This window comes from Lepisma saccharinum, chromosome 2, assembly GCF_977018435.1.
Source record: "Lepisma saccharinum chromosome 2, izLepSacc3.1, whole genome shotgun sequence".
NCBI lineage: Eukaryota > Metazoa > Arthropoda > Insecta > Zygentoma > Lepismatidae > Lepisma > Lepisma saccharinum.
Genome location: NC_139230.1, coordinates 8,229,758 through 8,256,848, shown reverse-complemented (window position 1 = coordinate 8,256,848; position 27,091 = coordinate 8,229,758). Strand labels below are relative to the sequence as shown.

Below are 27,091 nucleotides of genomic sequence, written 5' to 3'. Positions count from 1 at the left end.
ATTTCCGCCGTGCTCAGTATTACCAGGCACATTGAAAATATGTCCCACTTCTGACTCGTGTTTCCATTATTTTGTCCAATACCTGTATGTAAAAATTATCACAAACAATGGGAATTTATCCAACACTTTATAACTACACATTGTGCATCCACCGAAACTCGAGATGAGGTACTTGCAAGAACACAAAGCTCTGAAGTTGAAGCAGGGAGAAATTTTAAATCTAAGAAGGAAATCAGTTATTGAAGAACTCTTGTGTATCTCTCGATCCCCTACTGTTGACCGTTTGGCAGAGACTTTGATTCCACCTGTAAGGGAAGGATCATTTGTATGGAAAAGTTTGAACTGGTTTCTAGGAACGTGGTGCAGGGGTAACCTCAAGGCAGGCATATTATATGACTGGCTACAAACCAGTAAACAACAGAGTGGAAATTTTGGTGTCCTAAATTTGCTTCTGAAGATTTTCTTTAGAATAGCAAGTTTGTTCCCCCCGCAGTGCTTGAGTTCTGCTACAAATTTCCATGAACATTTTATGTAGTATTAATTTAGGATAATTTTTAATCGATCCAAATTTTGTTTAAGGGGGGCACAGTAGCAACGTCCATGATACTACATGCCATACTGAGCTTACAATTATTCTTTTATAACTGGAGTTCATATTTTGTTTGTTGTTTCAATTATGTGATCCATACTTTAACAAATGATAATAGTTTTATGATTGTCGATTTTTCAGGGGGGAGGGTAAACTAACTTCCTTGAGATGTCCCGTTTTTGGGTCAAAATATTATGGTCATCCTAGCTAATAAGAAACTGGGTATGATTTTAAAGAGAGTTGTGTGATGTTTTGAAAGTTTTTCTTACGTAATATTAACATGCAAGAAACCAAATGAAAGGAGTGAAGCTTAGGGACAAAATTGAATCTTTCAGTTTCATTTATGTATTATTGACTGTTCAATGTAGTCTTGGAGCAGATAAATACCACTTCTACGTCATTGCAAGCAGAATATCGTGGTTTGCATATGTTCTGTTAGGGAACGCTTACTTGCAAATGATGTAAGTTTTGACTATCAATTGAATAACATAGAGTAGCAACGGAAATATGTGTCAAGTAGGGAATTTCAATTGAATTATCTGAGAAAAGAATCAGGAGACTTCAGGACCAATGGAGAGAACTGGTTCAAAGTAAGAAGATGATAACACGGTGTTAGACACAATTTTCATACAACTGGATAATTGTTTTAAAGGCGTGCAAGCAGTTGTAGACACATAGAAAATGATACAACTTCAGTTTTGTAAGCTGAGCTTCACATTAAACATTAAAGAAATTTCCAAATTTTTATTTGTCACAAATATTAATTAATGCACTAAAGAACTTGGGTAAAATCCTGCTGATGTAACCCTCCATAAAATAATCCTCGATTTTCATTTTTTTAAACAATTTTTTAAAAAGAAGGTTAAAAATGATAGTTAATTAATAAATATTGTATATCGTAGGCTATCCTGCCTTCTCTACAACACAGCTATGCAATAGCCACCTTTAAAATTACATCCTTCCGAAGTCCGAAACAGATCCTGCGTACTCCAGGGGCATGAGATGCACGTTGTTGGGTTCTTTTTGTGCATACACCGACATCCCTCTTTAAACTTTGCATAATTTTACTCCGCTAGCATTTTGATAGTGGGAAATCGTGGCATAATTGATTCAGACATTTACCTATGCAAAACCACGAGTCTTAGGCCTCACACGTCACTATAATCTGCCTGCAGTGTGCCAGTCTGACCAAAAGTCTGGAAATCCAATACAGTCTGCCAGCCAGGCTGCATTGCCAAATTCAAACATCAGACTCTGGGGCACCTTTGTGTCATCCCTGAGCTTTTGAGCAAATACTGTCAGTTTGTATCACATGGATTATGAAGACCAACTCTACAATGAGATCTTCCATTCTCTTAAACCTGTGAACACACAGGGTTGTTCTCTGATGTGGAAACAGTGCAAACTTCTGCCACCTGCCTAATTTCATGGCCATGCGTTAAGTTATATAATTATAGTTCACTTTTATCTATTCATATTACATGTGCCTTTCTAATATATATGCCATTTTGAAAGTTGTGTAGTTTGGGTATGCAATCCTTATAAATGAATTCAACAATGACAAGCATCCACCCCCTCCAATCCACCACTCAAAAGAGTTAAATTTTGACAAATATATAGCTACACATTTTTAATACAAATTGACATCATACTAGAGCCCATGATATTTCCTTTTTCCCAGAAAACACTAGAATTGTTCCATGAATTGAGTGGCATTCTTTCATATCCTTGTCTCTCCTCTCAGACTTCTGGCATGTACTGTTGGAATTAATCAGTAGCAAAAAGTATATGAGATGAAATCAGAAATCACGTAACTGTGGTGTTTTTACCAGATAGAACATTTCAAGAGGAGGACATCAGAAAATATTTATAATATTAAAAAAATAAAACAAACGTAGCATTTTATACTCCTCCTATCTTAATTTTCTGACAAATCTTTACTGCACAATATAAAGGAAAACTCTAAGTGAAATGAGAAAAAAAAAAAGTCTCCCTTGATTCATACCATGTTGCTCTAAACTACATTCCACCTGAAATATTATCATGTAAACTAAAAGTAAGGTAATATTGTTTCTATTGTAAAGCCTAGCACATTAGTTGGCAAGACTTTTGACAAAACTGAAGTACCGGATTCGAGCCCTGGTCTGGGCTTGGACGTTTTTTTGTGGTTGGCCCTTCATCAATTTCATCTAATCATCAATCATGCTCGTCATTGTGATTAGCCAAAAGTGGCAGTGATGGCAAATAAAAATATGATACAAGGACCTGTTGTTTCTAATAGGCAACATGTATTTAAAAAGGTCATGTCATTTTTCTTGATGTGTAATAACCCTTAACTCTGGGTTGTGAGTTTTTCTCCGTGATATCAGAAACTATGATGGTATCATAAAATTAGTCCATTTCAACATGATGCTTTCTATTAGGGATGGACTGATATCGATAAAGTACTGATACCAATAACCGATATTCTACCGATCTGATATAAAATTTCAAATGGTCCTTGAATAACCTGAATAGATCACAGGTGACTCCAGTGCAAAGAAGTTGCATATTTAGACATTTCCTTTCTTAAAAGTAGGGCATGGAGATTATCCATAGAAATTATTACAAGATGTTACAATTTTGCACTAAATTACAAGATATTTATAGATATATTGGATCAGTAAAATAATTGCCAATTTGACTGATAAACCGATACACAATATGCTTATGTCGGCCGATACTGATTGAGAACCGATTAGTCCGTCCCATCCCTACTTTCTGTGTTTCATTTTCTTGCACAAGACAATTCATACAGGTATAACAAGCAAATATCTTTATTTATTGTGTATTTACTTTGTATCTTTCTAGAAAATGGGTGACGCCAGAAAATTGGTGTGTGCAATAATAAAATTTTTGAACAAAGAAATAGAAGACAGATCTGCAAATCCGGATGCACGTGAGGGAATTGAAGTAGCAGTCCAGTGCTTGGAGAGTGCGTACAACATTCAGCCACAAGATCTTGCTCAGGAGACATCTCGTCCATTGCTTGAGCTCTATTCTCACCTTAATCCTTCAGATGGGGTAAGTATAAGTTTATATATTATTGTTCTTACTGTAATAACCTTGACTACATTTTATTAGAAATGCAAGAAAATGAGAAACTTGTATGTGTTAAGTCTTTCTATATATTTAAAGAATATTTGTTTTCTTTCAATGTTCTACTAAACTGCATTTTCAATCACTTGTAACAAGCCATCACATTGAATTGTAAAAATGTTTGAGTGACAAGTTTAGTTTAAAATTGAATTTAAATAAAAGTATAACAATCTTTATTTAATGTCAGTAACAGCATGTTTGAATGCAGTGTGACACTTATAAAGGAGCTCAAATTATATACCTGGGGAAAGCAATTGACATCTTGGTGATGGAGCATTAATAATTTTCTCCAGATCAGTTTTTCATGGATTTTACTCCCACGTTTTTTAATATAACTAAATTATTGATTGAAAGGTTAGTTAAAAATTGTGGTGGTTGTAACTGACACACACTTATATATACATACACACATGCTTACCAATTGCCACTAGTTCCAGTTGCAATGCTCAAACATTGTAACAATTCACAGTTGTGTTCAGAATATTTATTTGAAATGGGATAAATTATTCAGTACTCTATCTTTGAGTTTTGGTTTTAAGTCCACTTTATGCACAGGAAGGATAATGAGGACTGGACCTACAGTTTAAAGTGGGATCCGAACCACTTGTGCCTCCACCGGGTATCAAACCCGGGAGTACTCTATCTGTATTGGCTAATATAGGATTATCAGTAAAAGTAGCAATAATTTTACCAATACAATATATACATTTAAGTACCTTCTAATTTAATGTTAACTTCTGTCATTTTGTTTTTATTTTTAAGAATATATACATGTAGTTCATATGTTGTTATATTGGTACTGTAGTTTATTGGTGTGGAAAGATTCCATATTGGTTCATCCTTAATATTTATAATTATTAAATAATGTAAGTATTCTATTGCAGTTGTACTACATTAGTGCACATTATTTTAAAAATATTCAAATAATTATTCGAGATAATCGAAATATTAAAATAGCCATCATTCAATTATGAAATTCACATTCTGCATAATCCAGGATACCAATACATCAATATCATCTTAGTCTTAATACACACACATCATTTCAATTATTTGTTATGAGAGGTGAATAAAACTTGCTATTGATGTCTTATTTTGATGGTGATCATATTTTATTTTGAAGGAAACATTCAACAGAGGTACATTTTCTATTGTTGCAATATGATCTTGCACATAATTGCATGAGAGAAACACTAGGAATTTCACCCAGCTCAGTGATATTGACTGTTCAGAGAACCAAAAATTATTAACTACTTTTTGTATTAATAAGTGTTTTAACTCTAATACACATCAGTTCTGTTTATGTGTGGGTTACGAGTAAGTGGCATATTTCTTTATTGGTATAAGATTCATTATTAGAATAATAAATTCTATTTTGAATCATACCATTTCTTTTATCAATTTGCCTGTTGACATTGTTTCTGAATAAAGAACTTTGGATGTTTTGTTCATGTTTATTATTTTTTAGATATTCTGTTCTGTGGTAGAAAAATTGTTTATACAAATACTATTTTTGTTCTAAATGAATTTTTATTCTGATTGTTCCAGCTTCCCGAGATTAGAAATCGTGAAATACCCTCTGCAGACAAACTTCAGGCAGAGTTGTACAAAAATGAAGGGAATTCCTTGATGAAATCTGATAGGTACAAAGAAGCATTGGATTTATATTGCAGGTAAGATTTCCAACTGTATAAACATTTCGTTTTAAATTCTTATTCAATGCAGGTACACAAATCACTTTTGTAAACAGTAATTTGTTGCAAAGGTAACCATCAAAATGATTGATCCAATAACAAGAAAATATGTCAACAAGCTCTACCATAGTTTTGGACCTGTTTCCAGATCCTTCCTCAGAGTAGTACAAAGTAATCACATTAAAAGGATAAAAGTGCAATAAAAACGGCCAAAAGGATATAAGGATAAAAGTAGTAGGATTAAGAATCTGCATCAAGGCCACATCTCTCTCTCGTAAAGGATGCATGTCACATTGGGTACGAAACATCGGTTTTTGTAAAGAACCTGTTAAACCACACGTAAGTTAGTTTTATTTCGTTATTGTTGGATAGTTTCTCCTTAGATACCGCCTATGTAAAACTTTGCTATACATGTTAACTTCTTTGAAACAAAGTTTTCAGTTTTGTGTTAAAAGAAAGAACTTAGTGGAGTATTATAGCAGACAAACTATAACTTGCCAGCAAGATATATATTAAAAAAATATAGAGAACTACAGAAAATGATTGGCATTACTACTGTCAGAATGTGTAGCAGCATCCATGCAACTTGAAATCAGTTCAGCTCCTGCCAAGTTTTTTCCCCTCTGAATTTCTTTGTGGCTATTTATTTTCATGCTGTGTTGTGTCCTGATTTGAATACTGGTAAGAATATGTACTTATATTACTTTTTTTATTTGTTCTGGTTTGTCTGCCAGTAAAGGGTATAAAATATAGGAATATCAGCATGTGTTTCAGGGATTCCATAACAAAGCCACAATTTATGTTGAAAATATATTTTTCTAGAAATTAACGATGAATGTGGTAATGGAGAATTGGGAAGAATTTTAGTATTTTCAGTGTATACGCATTACACACATGTAAAAAAACTGCTTAGAAATTTCAGCAAAAGATGCAGGCTCGACCAGGACAAACTTGGGTTTGATTGACACCACCATGGCAGAGTGGTTAGCACATTGTGCCATGACACCAGGATCCCAGGTTCGAATCCCAACCTGGTCATGGGTGTTCTTTACGATTGTCCCTTCATCACTTTCATCATATCATCCACTCATCCTCATCTTTGCAATTTGCCAAAAGTGGCAGAAATGTGAAGTAAAATAAACCAAATTAATCGAACCTGGGTTTCTTACTTACTGCGTCATTTCTCTACCATTGCTCTGCCTGGTCAAGACTGCATTTTTTGCTGAAATTTCTATATATTACATCTGCTGTGTGTACCAAACAGTAAGGTAATATAAAGAAATTGTTATAATAATCCTCTGAAAGTAACAGATATTAGCATCATATCCGATGACACGTTGATTTCAACAGTTTTGTTCTAATAAAAATGAACATTCTTTTGTCTCATCAGCAACAAATTCCAGTGTTGCTAATGTCTGTGGCATATTTTTGTTGCAGAAATTTGCAATCTCAAAGCTGAAAACATTATATAGTTGAGATTTTATCGAACAAAGTTTTTATCTGCTACAGTAGTTTGCTTGATACAGTGGACACCTGATGTTATGAACCTTGCTTTATACATTCAGTCTTTATGGTTATAATGTAGCAGTGTGTAATATAGTCTTCCTGATTTTAAAATCTCCCTCATTTTATGTTTTTTCATGTTTGTTACATGAAAAAAAAATGTGAAATCAGCGTTGCACTGTATTTTACCATATAAAATACTTATGATGTAAATAAATGAGATTTGCTTTTTTCTTTTGAATAATATTAGTGTAATTCAGAAATTTTAGTTGATTTTTTATGTTTCTTACAGGGCAATTGACTTAGATGACACAAATGCAATTTATTACTGTAATCGAGCTGCAGCTTACAGTAAACTAGGAAATCACAGTGCTGCAATCCAGGATTGTAAAATTGCTCTGAAAATTGATCCGTCTTACAGCAAAGCATATGGCAGATTGGGGTAAGTCAACTTTGTCTTTCTGATTATGTATTTTATTGATGAACATGGTCGATGGTAAGAGTGTAGTCATGCTAAATATTGCTAACGTGTTTGCAAGATACATTAAAAGTAATATTGACACATTACGGGATTGAAAAATGTTTTGTGTTGGGAATTTGTAAGTCTTTCTGTATTTGGTAGAGGAGTTGGTTAGAGCACTATCATAGGGCATCAACATCACTTTCAAAGCCTAGGTGGACCACATTTTTTCACTGTGATGAATTTTTCATTGTAATAGCTTATAATAGATGGTGAATTGTTACAACAGGCTCATTTGGGATTCCCATTGTTCACTCAAATACGATGTAATCCTCAGTTTACTGACTTCGTACTACCTGAACTATACTGAATATTATATTATACATTGAATATTGAATTCAACCTCAAAGAATTTAATTGTGAAAAGTACCACTTTTAAACATAAAATATCCATAAATATACCTGGTCTTCACCAGATGGTAAAACTCATAATCATATAGATCATATTCTCATTGATAAGAGAAGGCATACTAGTATAATTGACATTCGTTCACATAGAGGTGCTGACTGTGCCAGTGACCATTATTTAGTAATTGCTAAATTAAGAGAAAGACTTGCAGTGATAAATCATAAGCAACAAAATCTAAAAGTTATAAAATTTAATACAGGAAAATTTGCTGATGAAAGAATTAAGAAAGATTAAAAAATTAAACTGTCAAATAGATTCGATGTTTGCAGGATTTAAATGATGATGAAAATATAAATGAAACAGACATAAATAAGAATTGGGAGCACATACGTAATGCAATAGAATCAGCAGCTAAAGAAATTATAGGATACCATAAACCAAGTAAAAGTAAGCCATGGTTTGATAATGAATGTCATAATCTAATAGAAATAAGAAATCAGGCTAGACTTAGGTGATTAAATAACTCTGATGATACAAATCTAAGCAATTATAAAGAATAAAGTGAGAAGTTAATTGCACGTTTAGAAGTAAAAAAAGAGATTACTTGAAAAGTAAAATTAACGAAATTGAAACAAACAGCAAAAATAAAAATATCAGAGATTTATATAAAGGTGTAAATGAATTTAGAAAGGGGTGGCAACCTAATGTAAACTTGATAGAAGATAAAAACTGTGATTTTTTGGCCGATCCAAGCGATATTTTAAATAGATGGAAGAAGTACTTTAATGACCTCTTAAATGTTCATGTATGAGATAAATCAGAAGTAAATGAAGTCCACACAGCAGAACCTTTAGTTCCAGAACCTAACTTGACTGAAGTTAAAGATGCTATTAAAAGGCTAAAGAATAAGAAAAGCACCTGGCATTGATTTAATACCAGCTAAGTTAATTAAATATGGTGGAAATTCCTTAATATGTCAAATTTATAAATTAATTTGTTTAATATGGAATAAAGAAGAAATTCCTCAACAGCGGAAAGAATCCATAATTGTTCCTGTGTTTAAAAAAGGTGATAAAATGAACTGCAATAATTACCGTGGAATTTCTCTACTCTCAACAACATTGTAAAATATTATGTAACATTCTTTTAATAAGACTAACCCCATATGCTAATGAAATTATAGGTGATTATCAATGTGGATTTAGACATAACAGATCAAATTTTTCACATCAGACAGACACTTGAGAAAAAGTGGGAATATAATCAAAATGTCCATCAGCTATTCATTGATTTTAAAAAAAGCATATGATTCAGTCAAAAAAGATAAATTATACAATATATTAGTAGAGTTTGGAATATCTAAGAAGCTTGTTAATATGATAAAAGTATGCACCAGTGAAACAGAAAGTAAAATTCGTGTGGGCATTAATGTGTCTGACAAATTTACAATTCATGATGGGTTAAAACAAGGAGATGCATTATCTCCATTGCTCTTTTATTTTGCCTTAGAATATGCTGTTAGGAAGGTAAAAGAAACTAACGAAGGACTAAAATTAAACTGTGTGACTTAGTTGTTAGCATATGCAGATGATGTAGACTTATTAGGGGATGATATAAATACAATCAAGAATAATGCTAAAATATTTTTCAAAACTGCTACAGAGATAGGTTTGGAAGTTAACAAAGAGAAAACTAAATATATGCTTACAAGCCGAAACCAAGTGTTAGGTAATAATCAAAATCTAATTACTGATAACAACTCATTTGAACCAGTTTCCAAATTCAAATACTTAGGAGTAATATTAACAAATGAAAATGATATTAAAGAGGAAATAAAATGCAGGCTAAATTCAGGAAATGCATGTTACTTTTCTCTTCATAAACTTTTGTCTTCTCGTTTAATATCTAAGAAACTAAAAGTTAAAATATACAAAACAGTAATTTTGCCTGTATTATTATATGGATGCGAAACTTGGTCCCTTACATTGAAAGAGAAACATAAATTGAGAGTATTTGAAAATAAGATCCTTAGTGAAATCTTTGGACCTAAAAGGGATGAAAAGACAGGTGAGTGGAGAAGGTTACATAATTTAGAACTACATAATTTTTATTCATGTCCATATATTATTAGAATGATTAAATCAAGAAGACTTAGGTGGGCAGGCCATGTGGCACAAATGGGAGAGGAAAGAAAGTTTACAGGATTCTTGTTGGGAAACCTGTGGTAAGAGACCTGTAGGAAGGCCAAGACGAAGATGGAGGGATAATGTTGAGATGGACCTAATGGAAATCGGTAGGGATGGAAAAGAGTATATAGATTTTGCTCAGGATAGGGACAGATGGAAGGCCTGTGTTGCTGCAGCCATGAACCTTCGGGTTTAAAAAGGTTAGAGAGTTAGTTATTGAATATTGAATTATATTGAATAAGATAGTCAGTTGCCAGCCTGATACAGAATAGGAAGCAGTGACAAGGCACTCTGCATTGTCTTTTACCTTCAGTATTAAAATTAACCCTTGGTTTAAACACTGACTATTCTTGTCTTGACTCCTGAAGAAGCCACATGATGTGGCAATAGCTTGGGTAAAATGGAAGTACATGCCAAAACTGAACTTCAGCTACTTATTAAAATGTTTCCTGGATTATACATTTTCTTCATTATACATTCTTTAACAGTAGTCCCTTGAAAAATGTACAGTCTGACCAAGGAAAACAAAACTAGCTGGAAAGAACGATTCCAAATGTGAGAGGGGAAGCAGTTAGAAGCACTCACCAAACCACCCTGTGGTATTTTGCTTGTATGGGTTTGCTTGTTGTGATTATTACCACTTGCTGTGTTGTTTCTGATGGCTCTTACAATTCGTAACAATCGGTTTTGAAGTGGAAAAAAGAAATGTGACATTTTGGTCCTTGTTGCGCATTCTACAAAACTCCCTTGCTACAATACACAATGCCACAAACCATTCAGTTACTACATTTTCTTTAATTTATTATATTTATAATACTATTATTAGTGAATACTATCCTGATTACTGCTGTGTACATTTGTGCTAATATTTACAAAGGAGATCAATTTAATTGAATGATCTAAAATAAAGTTATTAGTTTACAGTCAGGTTTATCTATTAATGTGACGTAATGAATACTTTTCTGATAATGTTCTGTTTGTTTGCTGATGTAGTATATGGGTGGCTTTTTTTCATTCTGAACTCGTACATAATTCAATAAATATATATATATATGTGTGTATTTTGGCGGTGATGCTACTATGTTTGAAAGTTTATTGTTGCTTTCACAACTGACGATTTCCACAGAACCGGCATCCTGACCAAAGTGCAGTTACTGCTGTCCACCCCTATTTTGCCACTGACCACTACCAGTTGGCGCATCCACACTTCCATGGTCCATGGTCTTGGCTAAGGTAGCTAGACAGTATAATCACATTTCAAGTGTGTTTTCGCAAATGGAAATTACACAAACTAAAATTGATGTAATAACATTTTGGGTTCATTGCTTTTATTTAAAAGTTTTCAGGTATAGTGAATGTGAATCATTGAGCATTATTAACGAGTGTGTTATAATTTGACATTTTAACATTTCAGATTAGCTTATTCAAGTTTAAATCAACATAGTGAAGCAATGGAAAGCTACAAAAAGGCTCTGGAACTTGAACCAGGAAATGAGAGTTATGTCAACAATCTTCGCATTGCTGAGGATAAATTAACACATGGGCCTACCAGTCAGACTCCTCTTGGAGCAGGGGCTGCATTACCTGGAGGACTAGATCTTCGTTCTATACTCAGTAACCCAGCATTGTTGAATATGGCCACTCAGATGTTGTCTGATCCAGGAATGCAAAACGTGTAAGTAGTATAATTCTATGCAGAGATGATATTGGTTAGTATTATGTTTAGTATATTTTGCTTAAGAACATGGTCAGAATTTTTTTTGTTGCAAAATTTGATCAAAAGATATATTTAAAACATGTTTCCTGAGGAAAGAGAAATTTTTCTTTTTAATGATATTTTCAGTGCCAATCTAATATTTTACAATTTAACTGTAGGGAAACATTACACTGATAGTTAATTGAGACACAACAATGTCTGCCAATTTATACATATTCTTTATGCCCATGGCAGAGTGGTTAGCACATCGCACTATGATGCCAGTGGTTCTGGGTTCGAATCCCAGCCTGGGCGTGGATGTTTTGCGAGTGTCCATTCATCAATTTCATCACTCGTCCCCATCTTTGCAATTAGCCAAAGGTGACACAAAGGTGAAGTAAAATAAAACAAATCAACATATTCCTTATGATGTGTATTGTTTATGAGGTTAGGTGCTACATTTCTGTAGAATCAGGCTTCCGTTTGTTCTAGCAACAATAATAAGGTGATGACTGAAAATGTGTAACTTTCAGAAAGGGAATTTGAATCTAGCTGAAAGTGATGGTCGCAGGTCTCATCCACTGTCATAAATTCCTTGAGAATCTTTCTAGCTCTTCTTTTTAAATAACAAAGATTCTCTGTTGGCATGTTGAACTCAGTCTCTGCATAGGTCACAGAAGTTTATGAACCCACATAGCTGTTGTATGTTCCAAAATAATACAATAAATCTTAACATTGCTACAAAACTATGGTTACCAGATCACTATAAGGGAGAAGTAGGACATAATGTCCCCAAATGTAGGACTTTATCGAAATGTAGGACACAAAACATTCACAATAAACAATACACAATTTCTAGAACAAGTTAAAAAGTCATTTAAAATTGACACTTTTCAGCTTTCAAAAAATATGATTTCTTAATGAATTCATTATCATCCTTCGCTGTTTCCTGCATCTGGCTGGGTTGGCATTTTTTAATAAATTCTTAAATGCAAAATTTCCAAACTTGTAATTAATACTAAACAATACCCCTCTTTTTAACCCATGTTAACTGGTACTTCTCATAGGATCCAATTTTTATCAGACTTTCAGGTTTAGTCCAAATATATTTATGGGAGACTGAACAGTAAAACTCTTTGAAATTATACTGAACCAGTACTAAACCTTTTACACTTTTATGAAAAAAATATTTCTCTCATGAGTCTGTTGTGCTAATGCTGACGAAAGTATTCTCTCAACTTTTGCATTATAACCTGGAATGGCAAACAAATATTGAAATTGTTGCAGAAGTTTCACTTGGATAGTTTTTAGTTCAATTACTTTGTTCTCTATACCCCCATTGAACTAGAATGGGAAACACCTTTTGTCATCAGTATAAACCTCAAAGCAAGAAATTCCACTCAGGCACTGAACAGTGACATCAGAATGTGGCCCCAACCAAAACTTTTTTCATTAAATGCTTCCGTTTTTGTTCTAGCAGGACAAACTTTTACTTTTTTTTGGGCAATGACTGAATCAAAATAAATTTCACTATTGAATTTGGGAGTGCAGTCCATAGACTTGTAACCTGCATCATTTCTTTGTTCAACTGAAACATTTATTTTCCTAATTAAAAATATAATGTGATGCTCAAAATGTAGGACATTTATGATATATTTCAAATTCCTCCTGTACACCGGACATAAGGCTAAAATGTAGGACATATCTGGGAAAAAACAGACGTCTGGTAACCCTATACAAAAACACTTTAAAAGTAGGATTTATAATATTATTCTGTAAGTTGGATGTTCAGTGAATAAAAATTTTCCTGTAATCATGTTCTTAGAGGAAATCTGAATTGTGGATTAATGAAACTGCAAATGTTGTGCAGATTTAAATTATTTTTATCTTTTGTATGAAGAACCAATGCAATCATTTTATGATGCAGCCAGTTTCTCTCTTCTCAGGTTACATTATAAGATGGTGCACAAACTAAAAGTCAAGAAACATGTTAAAACTGAAGAACTGTACAGCATGTTCTGCTTAGATGGATTGAGAAATAAATGCTCACCGTTAAAGACAGAGGAAGATAGTGTTATGATTTTCATTTTGCAAGATTCAGAAACTCTCAAGAGTTTATACACTAATAGTGAATACATGTGCTTGCACATGCACAAGCAGCCTCCCCGATGGTGCAGTGGTAGCGTCGTCGCCTTGCAATCAAGGGGTCCCGGGTTCAATACCCAGTGGAGGTACATAGTGGTTCAGATTCCACTTTAAACTGTAGGTCCAGTCCCAATTAGCCTTACTGTGCATAAAGTGGACTTAAAACACCAAATCAATCAATCAAGATGCACAAGAATCACAATGCATGACAAATGCAGCTGTGCTAGTCACTCCACAGATGCTACAGAACATTTGGCAGGAGCTTGAATACCAGTTAGATGTCTGCAGGGCAACTCAAGGTGCACAAATCAAGTTACATTGACTATTTTCCTAAACTCTGAGAGTTTCTACATCAAGGCATGTAAAAAGGTCGTAGTTTTGCCCATCCCCTTGGAGGGGGGGGGGGGGCTTTATTCATGCTTTTATCCATTACAGAAATTATCGCTGGCATTCTCCTTGGGAGACAGGTGATCTCCACATTATCTTATCCAAAAGAAATGGAATCGTTAAAAGCAATAAATATGCTATTATAGATGGTTGCAAATTTATTAAAGACCACGTTTCTTCTTTAGAATAAAGAAGGTATAATTTTAATATGTGAAATATTAATGGGTAATCCTGTGTTCATAGTACTGAGCAAATTATAATGCTGCAAGGCATTTAAAAACACAATCTACATAGGTAATGGAGTAGTGAAAATTTAAATTTCCTTCATTTCTTTACAACAAAACTTTGCATTTTCCTATTACTGTGCTACGATGCCAGGGGTCCCGGGTGAGTGTCCATTCATCAATTTCCTCATATCATCACTCATCCCCATCTTTGCAAATTAGCCAAAAGTGGCACAAAATGCAAAGTAAAATAAATGAAATTAAAAAAAATCCTAATTTTACTACATATTTTCCTAATTTTACTATAACTGAGAACCACTTGCGACTAGATTCATGGAGAAAACTTTAAGATGAACTTAGACAGGAGAGAGGGAATGAATTTCGTTGGTTTGCTATCTTAATAATCTTATAAATGTTTGCTCCTCTGAATACTATTTAGTAGGCTGTAATTAGTAATTAAATCTCACATGCAGATCTTCATTTTTACCAATATACAGTAGCGGCGATTAGGAGGTGAGGGAAGCAGTCCCCCCACATTTGCCACTTTTGCACTATGCTAAATTTATCTAGGAAGGGAAAGTAAACTCTCCTTCCTCCCCTTCCTGTTTTGACACCTTGTCCCCCCAGTTTTGGAACCCAATCGCCGCCTCTGCGGATATTCTATGCATGCTTATAATTGGATGTTAATTGCCGCCAGCAGGATTTTTCTCAGGGGGGGGGGGGGGGGGGTAGCAGTACTTAAAGTGATGCTTTCCTCCAGTTTAGAGAATTCTTATATAGCATCCCCACCACTGTGATAATTTGCATAGGCACTTAATCTGCTGTCTTTCATGACACCCCTCGTCCATGTTTTCATGCTACAATTTCAAAATTTGATTGTATGAAGTCTTTCCAGATATCTCCACCCCCTCTGTGGATGCCCTTGTGCTTAATATCTAATCGAACAGAAACCAATGCAATTCTAAGTTTTGTTGATTCAGATTGTAGTCCAGTACCGCCTATAGGTAAATCAGAAATCAGAATGAACAGCAACATATAAATTTTGCCAACATTTAATGAGCAGAGTCGTATAAAAAAAATAAAGAAAAATTTAACAAATTAATGTGTATTTTTATATGGAGAAACATATGTTACTCTGAAATTAAATGCACTAAACTGGAACACTATAAGTTTTATGACGCTTTCAGATCTTAAGAAAATTTCTATTGAAAAAGTGAATTAAGGAAACTAAGAATTACAGACTATTACAAAATTGAGAACCTCGCAAGTGACTGATTTATCGCAAAAGGTGCACTATTCTTAGTCTCTATGTAGGATAAATTCATTTTTTTATTAAAATAATTACCATTTGAGCCTCAAAACAAGATCTGAATGTAACAAAATATATAAGAAAGAACATACACTAATAAATGATGGCATGAAGGATTTAGAAAGTTGCTATCTATTGGTGAAATATTATTTAATTATCCTGAAAATTAGAGTTTTAAATGAGGATCTTGGACCAAACAACTTTTATATAACCCTTGCCATGCGACTTCAAAAGAACATCAGTTATGACATTCGAAGGAGATTTTATATGATCACTTTGACTATGCATTATTTAAATTTATTTCTGAAATTCAACAGTTTAAGCCTGTTTGCTTGACGCCTGACTTTTACTAGTAATAAACTCCTTATTAAAAGGAATGATCATTCTATCATCTGTGCTTTATTTTCACAAACAGTGTAAGTACAACATCAAAGAATGATTTTCGGATAAATTCCAATCTTGAAAAGATGATTTATACAACCAGCATAAGCATGTATCCTTCCACGATAATCTTTCTGTGGGTTACTTGAAACAACAAATAAGCTTCTTCTTACCTCCAGCAAAATGAATCTATCCCAAGACTCCCAAGAGATACTGGAGATTCCAAGCATCCCTAGAACTGATCCACAAGATTCACCCATCACCACGAGAGTTGAACACAACTTTCAACTGCACTGCCTTCGTGCAATGAAAAATCCAAATAAACCTGGCACATCTGCATACATATTGGTGACGCAGTGCAACGCACACAAAAGACTTGGAGAAGAGTGATTTTGCCAATGAACTGTAATGATCACCATTTAATAAAACAATTACGCATGATTGAATCGCTTGTACAGGATCGCGACATTTAGGCATACATCTTTAGATATCCCCCTCGCAATACAAACCCACAGAATCTAAATTTACTTCTTTGAACTGACACTTTTTCCCTATAGAACTGCTTTTCTGTTTGTCTCTACAATGATGGCTTCTCTTTTTCATGCTCCAAAAATAACACAATCGTAGGAACTCATTGTTGAAAGGCTACATTTATGTAAATACTGGATACAATGCCAATATTGTTTGAATGTAACATTGTCTACCTAGCGCTCCAAGGTGGAAGATCAAAAGAAATAACGGTGATATATATATATATATATATATATATATATTTTTAATCTTGTTCGGAACATATGGTCACCGTAAAGGCACATTGTCTTCTACATCAGAACAATTTGATATTCTTTCCTTATCTGTGACTGCCACATCTGACATCTGTGAGTAACACATCAAAGTTTCATGAGAATTATCTAATTTCTGTGTGCAGTTTATCTTTCCTTAATTATATTATGCATGTATCACATGCATTTGGGAGGGCTAATGGCTGGTTCTGCCCCAAGCCCCTACCTAACTACGCCTATGAAAAAGGTGTGATAATAAACCATTATTTACACTTCAATTATTGATTATTTCTCGATCCCTCTTAAGTGGAACATGTTGCATATTTACAGATTTGAAACTTTTTTCTGCTCACTGTTTTTCTTTACTCATATCTGAAAGATTATTTTTGATTACAAAAATTGTTGAATGAGGAAGCAAAAGCTGTGTTATCGAATAGGGAAAGCATGATAATGAAGCTCAGGCTAATAGTTTTTCAATTCCTCGTTATTTTTGACCCTGTAGAGAGGTACACTCGTGTTATAGTTGTTTGCATGTAGATTCATTTATTTGGCAGCAACTCTTGTTTTCTTGCTTGGCAAATGTTGGAAATTCCTTTAACAAAATAAGAAATAAGAAATTGCATATATTCATCATGATAATTACACATTTGAACTCCATAGATAGATTACTAGAGTAAACTATTGTTATAAAGTACAGTAGACTCACGATTAACCGCGGCTCCGGGTTATCCGAGGGAGTGGTTGGAAAACATTGCGCTTCATAACCCCCCTGTTTGTTTATGGAGTAAAGTCACCGTCCGCGCTGCACGTGTTCGTTACATTCTCGGTGTATCCGATTGTTACGGTGGTGTTTAAGTCTGTGTAGGCCTATTACTTTTCAGTAATCTTCTCATTTATGTTGTATTAGTAATAAATAATTGCTATACAGTTTTAGGTGTTGTTTCGTCATTTATGACCTATTAACACATTATCTCCGTATTATCTGAGTTTTTCCGTATCCAAGGTAATCTCTGTCCCAATTAGCTCGGATAATCGCAAGTCTACTGTACAAGAACTGCTATGTGAAGTTCATCTTAAAGCTACTTTAGCCCAAGGTTGTGTATGTTATATGATTTTTAGATGTGGAGAAGAAGAAAGTACAGTGGAACTTCAATTTTGTGTTTTTGAGGGGATCCCAATAAAAAAAACATAAAATGCAAAGTAGGAATTGTACCTTTCCTGGTGACAAAGGTGATGCAAGAAAATGTAAAATCCATGACAGCTGTATAACATGTTGCTTTATTGAGACCACAATGTTTGAATGTGTAATATTGGAAAATGTAAAATCAAGGAACATAAAATAGGGGTTCCATTGTATTCATAATATGACATTTTTTATGCATGAAATATCATTAGACACACACACAAGAAATATGATGTAGAAATATCAAAGCAGCCTGACCATTGGCTTTATAGTAACACATCTTTATGACATAAGCTACCTATAACATGTAGATTGCTGTGCTACCCACAGAAACAAGTAAAGAACAGCCTATATACTACTTGTTCATAATAAAATGATTATTCCGGTGGAGGCACACAGTGATTCAGATCCCATTTTAAACTGTTGGTCCAGTCCCAATTAGCCTATCTGTGCATAAAGTGGACTTAAAATACAAACTCAAACTCAAATGATTACTCGCCTTGAATATATAACCAGAAATATATGCATAGGATGAGGTAAAATAATTATATATTCAAAACAAAATATTCACTAATCAGATACATGCATTGTAGAACAAAATATTCACATGGAAAAAATCATTAAATAACATATTGAGCTTAAGACTACACATAGAGGGTAGTTGGAACTACACTATCTCACGTGTCCCTAGCAATTGTTATTTCATGATACACGAAACACTCCGTGGTGATGTGGTTAGCACAGTTCTCTATGGTGCCAGGTGTCTCTGGTTTAAATCCTGGTCTAGACATTGGTGTCATTTGTTATTTCATCATATCATCCTCATCTTCGCGATTAGCCAAAAGTGGCAGAAAAGTGAATTAAAGTAAACCAAATCAATCAATCAATTATGGAGATATTTTAGAATGAATAATCTTGAATTTCAGTATGTCCATTATTTGTCTTGGTCAGTTTATAAATACTGTCTATGCTTCTTAGAACATCGCAAGTATCATTTTGCTCAGGCAAGACTTCCAAGTTGTTGTTTTCAAGTCGTCTCTCTTAACGAGGAATGCTAGTGGCAACCCTGCCATGCGCCCCTGGTAGTTATGTGGGTTGCATATGTACAGGATAGATTTTAAGCGCTTATAGCACAGAAACTAAGCGCTTCCGAGTTAAACTTTATAGGGAAAAGTTACTTGTTCTTATGATATCTACCAGCACCCAAGCATTGTTGAAAGAGCTTTGCGACACCCTGTGTATATATATATATATTTATTTTTTATAGGAATTGTTCAGATTGGTATACATATGAAGGCTTCTTCCACAAATAATCTGTTTTAGCTATTATCATTAAGATTACTTATCGCTAGAGGCACATCATCATCATCCTTCGCCGTTTCCTGCCTCTGGCTGGGTCGGCATAGAAGTCAAGCCTCTCCATTTTTTCCTGGTCTTCCACCACTCCTCTCTTTCAATGGTGTTCCAATCTTGTCCTCTTCTAACACTCACCACTATCTGCTCTTTCCACCGACATCTTGGTCTCCCCCTTGGCCGTATTCCCACTCCTTGTGCATGGTAAGCTCTTACTAGAAGCACATATTTTTGGTAAATAAAAAAGCAAAATTTTGGTACAAAAACAGAGTCAATTTTGGGTTCAAAAGCGGTAAATAAAATAAAATTTCAGTGTTATGTTTTGATTTTAAAATTGTGAATCCTAATTTGACTTGAAAACTGCACTTATTACACAAAATAAACATATCCCTTCTAATAGCACATTTATGTAGTTATTAAGTTTATTGCTGTATAAAAGAGTCCATTTTTGCTTCTCAAATACTTACAGCAGAATTAATCAATTTTCCGAATTGCATAACTCGCAGGATAATTCAAACTTCCGAAAGTGTCGCATCGGTATGTAAACTCTAAATTTCATGTTTAAAAGTATTTCGCATTTTGCAGTTCATTTCACATCATTTCGTGACAAAAGAGGGTAGGAAAATTAACCCCACACCTTTCAGAAACATGAAAAATTAACATTGCTATGTGTTATTTCACATTTCGTGTTTTCGTCAAAGACTAAATATGCATGCCTCTACTTATCACACTGTAGTCACTAACTATAAGTCAGTTAGGTCTTGGTTTGAAGCAAGTGTATTTTGTTACACTTAATTAGCAGTATACAGTAATAATACAATATAAAAAGACGTTATAAATTAACGTTAAAAACTACTTACATATGCGAGTATGTTTTTCCTGTTTTAGGAAGAAATGTGTAGGAAACAGCGAATATTTGTAGAGGGGGGAAGAATAATCTTAACAGGGATGAAGGAAATTTAGAAGAAGGGTGGATCAATTTCCTCAAAATTGGACAAAGCCTGGAAGATTGCACCCAATATCGGTTTCCACGTCACTCCGGAAGTTATCCAAGCTGCTCGAGAAGAACGAGAATTTACGTTGGATTTGTGATGCGATAAGGGAATTAAGAAAATAAAGGGGAGAGGAAAGTGCTCTTGGAGGAGTAACCTTCATGTAGATAAGGAAGCACAGTTGAGCAGGAAAGGCCAAACCTGCAAGTTGTATATAATGATACACACAGGTATTTTAGTATTTTAACGTTTTTAACATGAGAATAGGTTAATTGTGCAAGTTTTTAGTGAACGACAAGCTTTTTATATATGTCTAGGGCAGGGATATAATATCTTAAATGTATCCACACCAACCCTTGTCCACAATCCTTTTATTACATTTCGACGTTGTACTATGCTAAGTACCTACTTGTTTCATATGAACCTGAAGAAGGGGATAGTTAATCTCCGAAACGTAGTTCTAAAGAAAGAAAAATAGGAACAACATACTCGCATATGTAAGTACAGTTTTTAACGTCTTTTTATATTCTGGAATTGTGAGTAATACGCACCAAACCTACAAAATGGTATACAGTAATAATTATACATGAAGAGAGAGTCCTATGGCAATTACTATGTGGAACATTTTCTGCCTTTCCCATCATCACGTAATTTTGTAATATATAGTACTGGTACACTACATGGCTCTACTTATCCACATACATTTTTGGAAGTTTCATTCAGACTTTTCATGCTCATATATGCCAACAGCTTCTTGACTTAGAATATGTGTTCTGGTAGAGAGTACACCACATAGTGACTGATCTTTAGATGCAACTACTACAAGATATAGTTGAAGGTTAAACATTATTATACTGAGAGTACATGAAATATTTAATGTAATGAAGTTATCTGTGCATGCCTGTGATACCAAAACCATAATTGTGTTTACAGTGTTCATTTGTAACTAAGTAATAAATATGACAGTAAATTACTTCTTACGTCACGTGCTGGCAACATACGTGTTAAAAACAACACAAACTGCACAATAAAAAACACTTTAAGAGTTTGTCCAGGCTTTCGATTCCTTCTCAGAATCATCATCAGGACTGGTCGAGAGATGATGAATGGGATGCGGTTGAAGTTCCACTGGTGCTACTCTCTGTGTCTGCCAGAAGATGTCAAACTTACCAACACTGCAAGACCACAATGACATCTGGCAGGTGCAGCGAGTAGCACCAGTGGAACTTCAACCGCATCTCATTCATCATCTCTCGACCAGCCCTGATGATGATTCTGAGAAGGAATTTAAAGCTTGGATAAAGTCTTAGTGTTTTTTTATCGTGCTTTGTGTCATAAATGTTGTATCATGGGAAAAGTTCTTCCATAAATCTGGGATAATGCTCTATGTCTCAGTACATTTTTTTTGTGATCAACCATTTTACTGTGGTAAACATAATACTGATGACTATTCCTTTCTGCTAGTGTTGTTGCCTTGTAATCAAGGGGTCCTGGGGTTTGATGATGATGGAAGAAGATAATTACATTTAACTGACACTCATTACAACCTGTCCTGGTTTATGCCAAACATGCTGCAATGGTAATGACCACATCCAAGTCTTAGCTGAATGTATCACAGCCCTGGAATCAGATTTTAGTAAACTGTGTGTGTCTTCTGCAAAATAAATATATATAAATATATAGAGGTGTGTACATAGTACATATACAGTGGAACCTCAATTGAAGAATTTTTTTTTTTTTTAACATTTTGCCATGTTGGGACCATCAGGATTGGATGTATAATGTGGAAGAATGTAAAATAAGGGAACGTAAAATTGGGGTTCCACTGTATATATTTTTGTATGTGTGTGTTCCAAATCAGGTAATTCTATAACTTCTCTTTTCTGTAGAATAACCTCCACAATGTCATAGACTTTTTCCTGGACACAATATATATATAATGTAGTGGCTAGTAAGCTGCAAAATCCAGCATTCTCATCTTCACAACCTTGAAAGGTTGAAAAATGACATAAAATAACCACAAATTAATATATATTAAACATGTTCTTTGTATTTGACATTCTTCAACATTTTTCACTGAAAGTAACCTGCTTCAAACAAAGTCTGTAAAAGTTAAACATATTTGCTATAATTTTACACTTGGCTCTCTTGTTTTACATTGCTACTGAAAAGCCAGTAATGTTAGGTTGAATACACATGTTTCTCATTACTGTTTAATGTTAAAAAGTTATCATGTTACATACCAATCCAGTAAAAGTGTGATGTCAAATTTGTAAAGTGTTTGTTAAATGTTTAAAACACACTAATACACAAAATTTTCCCCACATGTAGGGATGGAGGTGCAGAAACTTTATCAGAAAGGTAAGTTTTGTCCACTATTGCAAACTTCTCGGTTTGTGTTACTTTGCTTCTTTAGGTCGCATTATGAATCCTGGTTTGTTACTAGGCCTTGGAAAATTTGGAGGTCCATTTCTGACAGTATTTTTTTTCTCTTCTGCCTATGAAAGGAATACCATACTCTGTGACATAGACTGCGTTTATGTCATGTTACCATAGACAGGAAAACGTCCAATTCAAATGAGTATGAATTGCCACCCACTATCAATCTGTAGTGTTGAGTAAGAAAATGTTATTAAAATTGGCATAAGAAGAAACTAATGTATGGACAAGTAAGAATTATGTTTTTGTCAATTGCACTGTATTAACCAGCAAATTATGCCACCCTTTTATGGTTAGATTTTCTCTTGGGCTGTCAACCAGGTGAGTTATCATAGCTGGCAATTTGAAATAGTATACAGGGTCTGACAAGTATACAGGGTCTGGCAAGGAAACCTGACAGTTTTAAAATTGTTGCAGTTTTGACAACAGTGGTGAGAGGATAAGGAACTTGGTGGCGTTCTACAGTATGTAAGATGCCATTTTAGTGACAGTGCCATTTCAGCAGCTATGGATCAGTCAAAAGTTCTTAGTCTGTATATAATACAATGTGCCCCATCTGCTTCACTGCACTTTTTGACTCCTTGCACTCGTGTGTCTAGTTGGTTGCAAAGTGCAACACTGTATTTGCAATACATTCTGGATCAGTATACAGTTTGGTGTATGGTCGTGTGCTACATGCTAACCAATCAAATGAACTCTGAATGCAGGAGGCATAAGTTTGTTGAATCTTCTGAACTTGAACACCCTTATTTTTGCATACATCTACTTGGCTGAACACAGTTTCTTTGTACCAGCCTGACTGGGATTCACCTGCATTACACCTAGTGTTAAAAAGTTCAGCAAATTAGATGGAGCTATAGATGTGGGTAGAATACTTCAGATTTGGCATTGAAAAGGAAGCAACGTGTAAGAACTCTTCGAATGCTGGAAAACATTGAGGTCATGAGGCAGGCAGTAACAAACAGTCTGTGTTGTTCCATATCAAAGCATGGCATTGTCAGTGTGCAAGGCATTGAATTTTCATCCCTGTAAGATGATGCTCGTGCAAAGATTAAATGAAGGTGATGCAAAGAAATGTTCCCAGTGCAGTGACCTGCCATGATATTTTGCCAGAACTTTCTGTTTGTGATTATTTCCTTTGGGGATACCTCAAGGGGAAAGTGTCGGTCAATAAATTGCATACAACAGATGAAGTGAAAACTGCTATTTGTCAGAAAATTACAGCATTACCTTAAGATATGGTATGACGTTCAATGCAAAGCTTCCAAGTTAGAAGAATGTGCAGATAAATGGAAGGCATTTGGATGATTTTCAAGACTTGATGAAAAGTTACTTGCGTGTTTACAAATGACACACATTGTTCTGTAGATTTACCAAATAAAACCTGTGTTGTGTTAACGTGCAACAATCCTCTCTCTGGTATTTGCTTATAAACAGTCAGGTTTCCCTGCTGGACCATGTATAATTCAATTACAGTTTGTAGTAGGCACATAGGGAAATGGAATCAATGATTATACAATCTCTAAATTTTGATTTGACCCAGTTTTGAACCTGGATCTTTGGTATTCTGTAACTATTGATCTACAAAGCCAACTTCTAGCTTCACACCTTTTAGTTCTCTTCTTCCTATTTTCATGCAGCAGACATTTCTTTTGTGGAAAAAATAAATTGCATAAAGATTGTACATTTTGTAACGGACCCATATTTTCTGATTTTTACTTCAAAATGTACTGTAAAATGGATTATGGGGTAAAACATTGCAACTTGTTTTGGAAATTTATTTGAAAATGCCTGGAAAACCTGGAAAAGTTGAAGATTTTCATTTGGCACCCTGCAAAAAAAATAAAACCGTTGTGAAACCAATGCAACAGCCTCGGATGATGGATGGATGTAATGGAATTCGAACCTGGCGATATTTACGGACTAATGATTTATCACTTGCAACATGGAATGTCAGGACTTTGTTAAGACCTGGGAAAATGAATGAAGTGTCAAATGAGATATTAAAATTTAGGTATGATCTGGTTGCACTTCAGGAAATTAGATGGCAGGGACAAGGAAGAATTGATAAGCCAGGGTACACATTATTTTATAGTGGACCAGAGAGGAGGACCGGACAATTCGGTGTAGGCTTTATAATAACCAAAAAGATGAGAAAAAGTCTTATGGAATTTGAAGCAATTAATGAAAGGATGTGTAGAATACGGTTGAGAGGAAGATTTAGAAACATAACAATTATAAATGCACATGCGCCTACAGAAGAGAAAGATGAGAACGAGAAAGAAGAGTTCTATGACAATCTGGAACAAGCATGTGGAAAGATCCAAAAGTATGATATGGTAACCATATTGGGCGACTTTAATGCTCAGATAGGAAAGGACAAGAATCAACAAGGGGTTTCAGGGCGGCATACTCTACATGCAGAAAACAATGAGAATGGGAACCTTCTTTGCCAGTTTGCTGTCAGGAACAACATGATCATAACAAGTACCTGTTTCGAACATAAAAGAATTCACTTAGGAACATGGAAGGCACCTAACGGAACAATAAGCCAGATTGATCATATACTGGTTAATGCACGCCATGCCTCATCAGTTATTGATGTGAGAAGCTGCAGAGGGCAAAATTGTGATAGCGACCACTACCTGGTAAAATTAGTAATGAGGGAAAAATTGATAGCGGTGCAAAGAAACGAGATGGCCAAGAGAAAGAAGTGGAATATGAAAAAAATGAAAGACGAAGAAGTTATTAGTGAATATGTAAGTAAGGTACAGAGTAAACTGAAGGAGAAAGAGAATAACAGAATTCGAGTGGTTGAGGAAGAATGGGAAATAATAGAAGGAGTGATAAAGGAGGCAGCACAAGAAACTTTTGGAGAAGAGAAAACTAAAAGGAATGAGTGGTTTGATGAAGAGTGCATACAGGTTATAGATGAGAAGAATAAAGCCAGAGAGAGAATGCTACAGAGGGAAACTCGAAGTAATGCTGAGAGGTATAAAGAACTAAGAAGGAAAGCACATAGGGTATGCAAGGAAAAGAAGAAAATGATGTATAAAAGGAAGATGCAAGAAATAGAAGAACTAAATCAGCAAAGTGAAATAAGAAAATTCTATAGAGCTATAAATAGAATGAGAATAGGATTTGAGCCAAGAATAGAAGTATGTAAGGATAAGAATGGGAAAGTAATTGTAGAAGAGAATCAGATACTCAATAGATGGGCAGAACACTTTAAAGAGATTTTGAATAAAGTGGAAGATCAAGAAGAAGAAGAGCAGTATAATAGGAATATACAAAATAGGGATGGTCATGAGGTACAAGTACCTAGTATTGAAGAAGTTGAATTTGTAATGAAGAAAATGAGTAATAATAGAGTTCCAGGCGAGGATGAGGTGATAATCGAACTTATCAAACTTGGTGGTAACGCATTGTTGGCAGCAATACATAGATTGATTGTAATGATATGGGAAAATGAAACAATGCCACATAAATGGAAATCTGGAATAATATGCCCAATTTATAAGAAAGGTGATAAATTGATATGCGGAAATTACAGAGGCATAACACTTCTTAGTGTGGTCTATAAGATCTTGTCAGGATTGATCAGTGAGAGAATAAAATGTTATACAGAAGATATACTGGGAGAGTACCAATGTGGATTTCGCCCTGGCAGAAGCACTACTGATCAGATTTTTATAATTAGACAGATGATGGAAAAGTTTTATGAACATGATGTGGATTTGCATTTTTTATTTGTTGACTTCAGGCAGGCTTTTGACAGTGTTAATCGAAATGAACTGTTTAAGGTACTTGAAGAGTATAATATTCCCATCAAAATAATAAGACTAATAAGAATGACTATGAGTGGTACTAAGGCACGAGTGAAAGTTTGTAGTAAACTGAGTGAAGAGTTTAAATTCAATACAGGAGTGAAACAAGGGGATGGCCTTTCGGCAGTATTATTTAATCTAGCATTGCACAAAGTAATGAATGTAGTTGATCAAAAGGGAACCATATTTGGAAAATCCAGTCAAATATGTGCATATGCAGATGATGTTACAATCATTTCTAGAACAATAAGAACACTTAAGCAAATCTATGAGCAAATGGAAAGAGAAGCAATAAAAATAGGGCTCAATGTAAATGAAAAAAAGACAAAGTATATGAGAATGTCTAACTCTGAGATCAGAAGAGCACCTCAAGATCTGACAATTGGAGATAATA

The 27,091-nt window shown here is 34.5% G+C and overlaps 1 protein-coding gene across 2 annotated transcripts in view; it reads left to right on the top strand.

The window, feature by feature from the left end:
• Positions 1-27,091, top strand: part of LOC145984357 (small glutamine-rich tetratricopeptide repeat-containing protein beta-like) — a 62,391-nt gene that overhangs the window by 19,250 nt on the left and 16,050 nt on the right. The window contains exons 2-6 of one of the 2 annotated variants that reach the window (XM_083118011.1): positions 3,440-3,652; positions 5,276-5,400; positions 7,217-7,366; positions 11,394-11,654; positions 22,763-22,792. In XM_083118011.1, the coding sequence (XP_082974137.1) occupies positions 3,443-3,652; positions 5,276-5,400; positions 7,217-7,366; positions 11,394-11,654; positions 22,763-22,792 (776 nt within the window). In that variant the 5' untranslated portion in view covers positions 3,440-3,442. The remainder of the gene's footprint in view (positions 1-3,439; positions 3,653-5,275; positions 5,401-7,216; positions 7,367-11,393; positions 11,655-22,762; positions 22,793-27,091) is intronic. The other variant, XM_083118012.1, reaches the window with a different exon arrangement.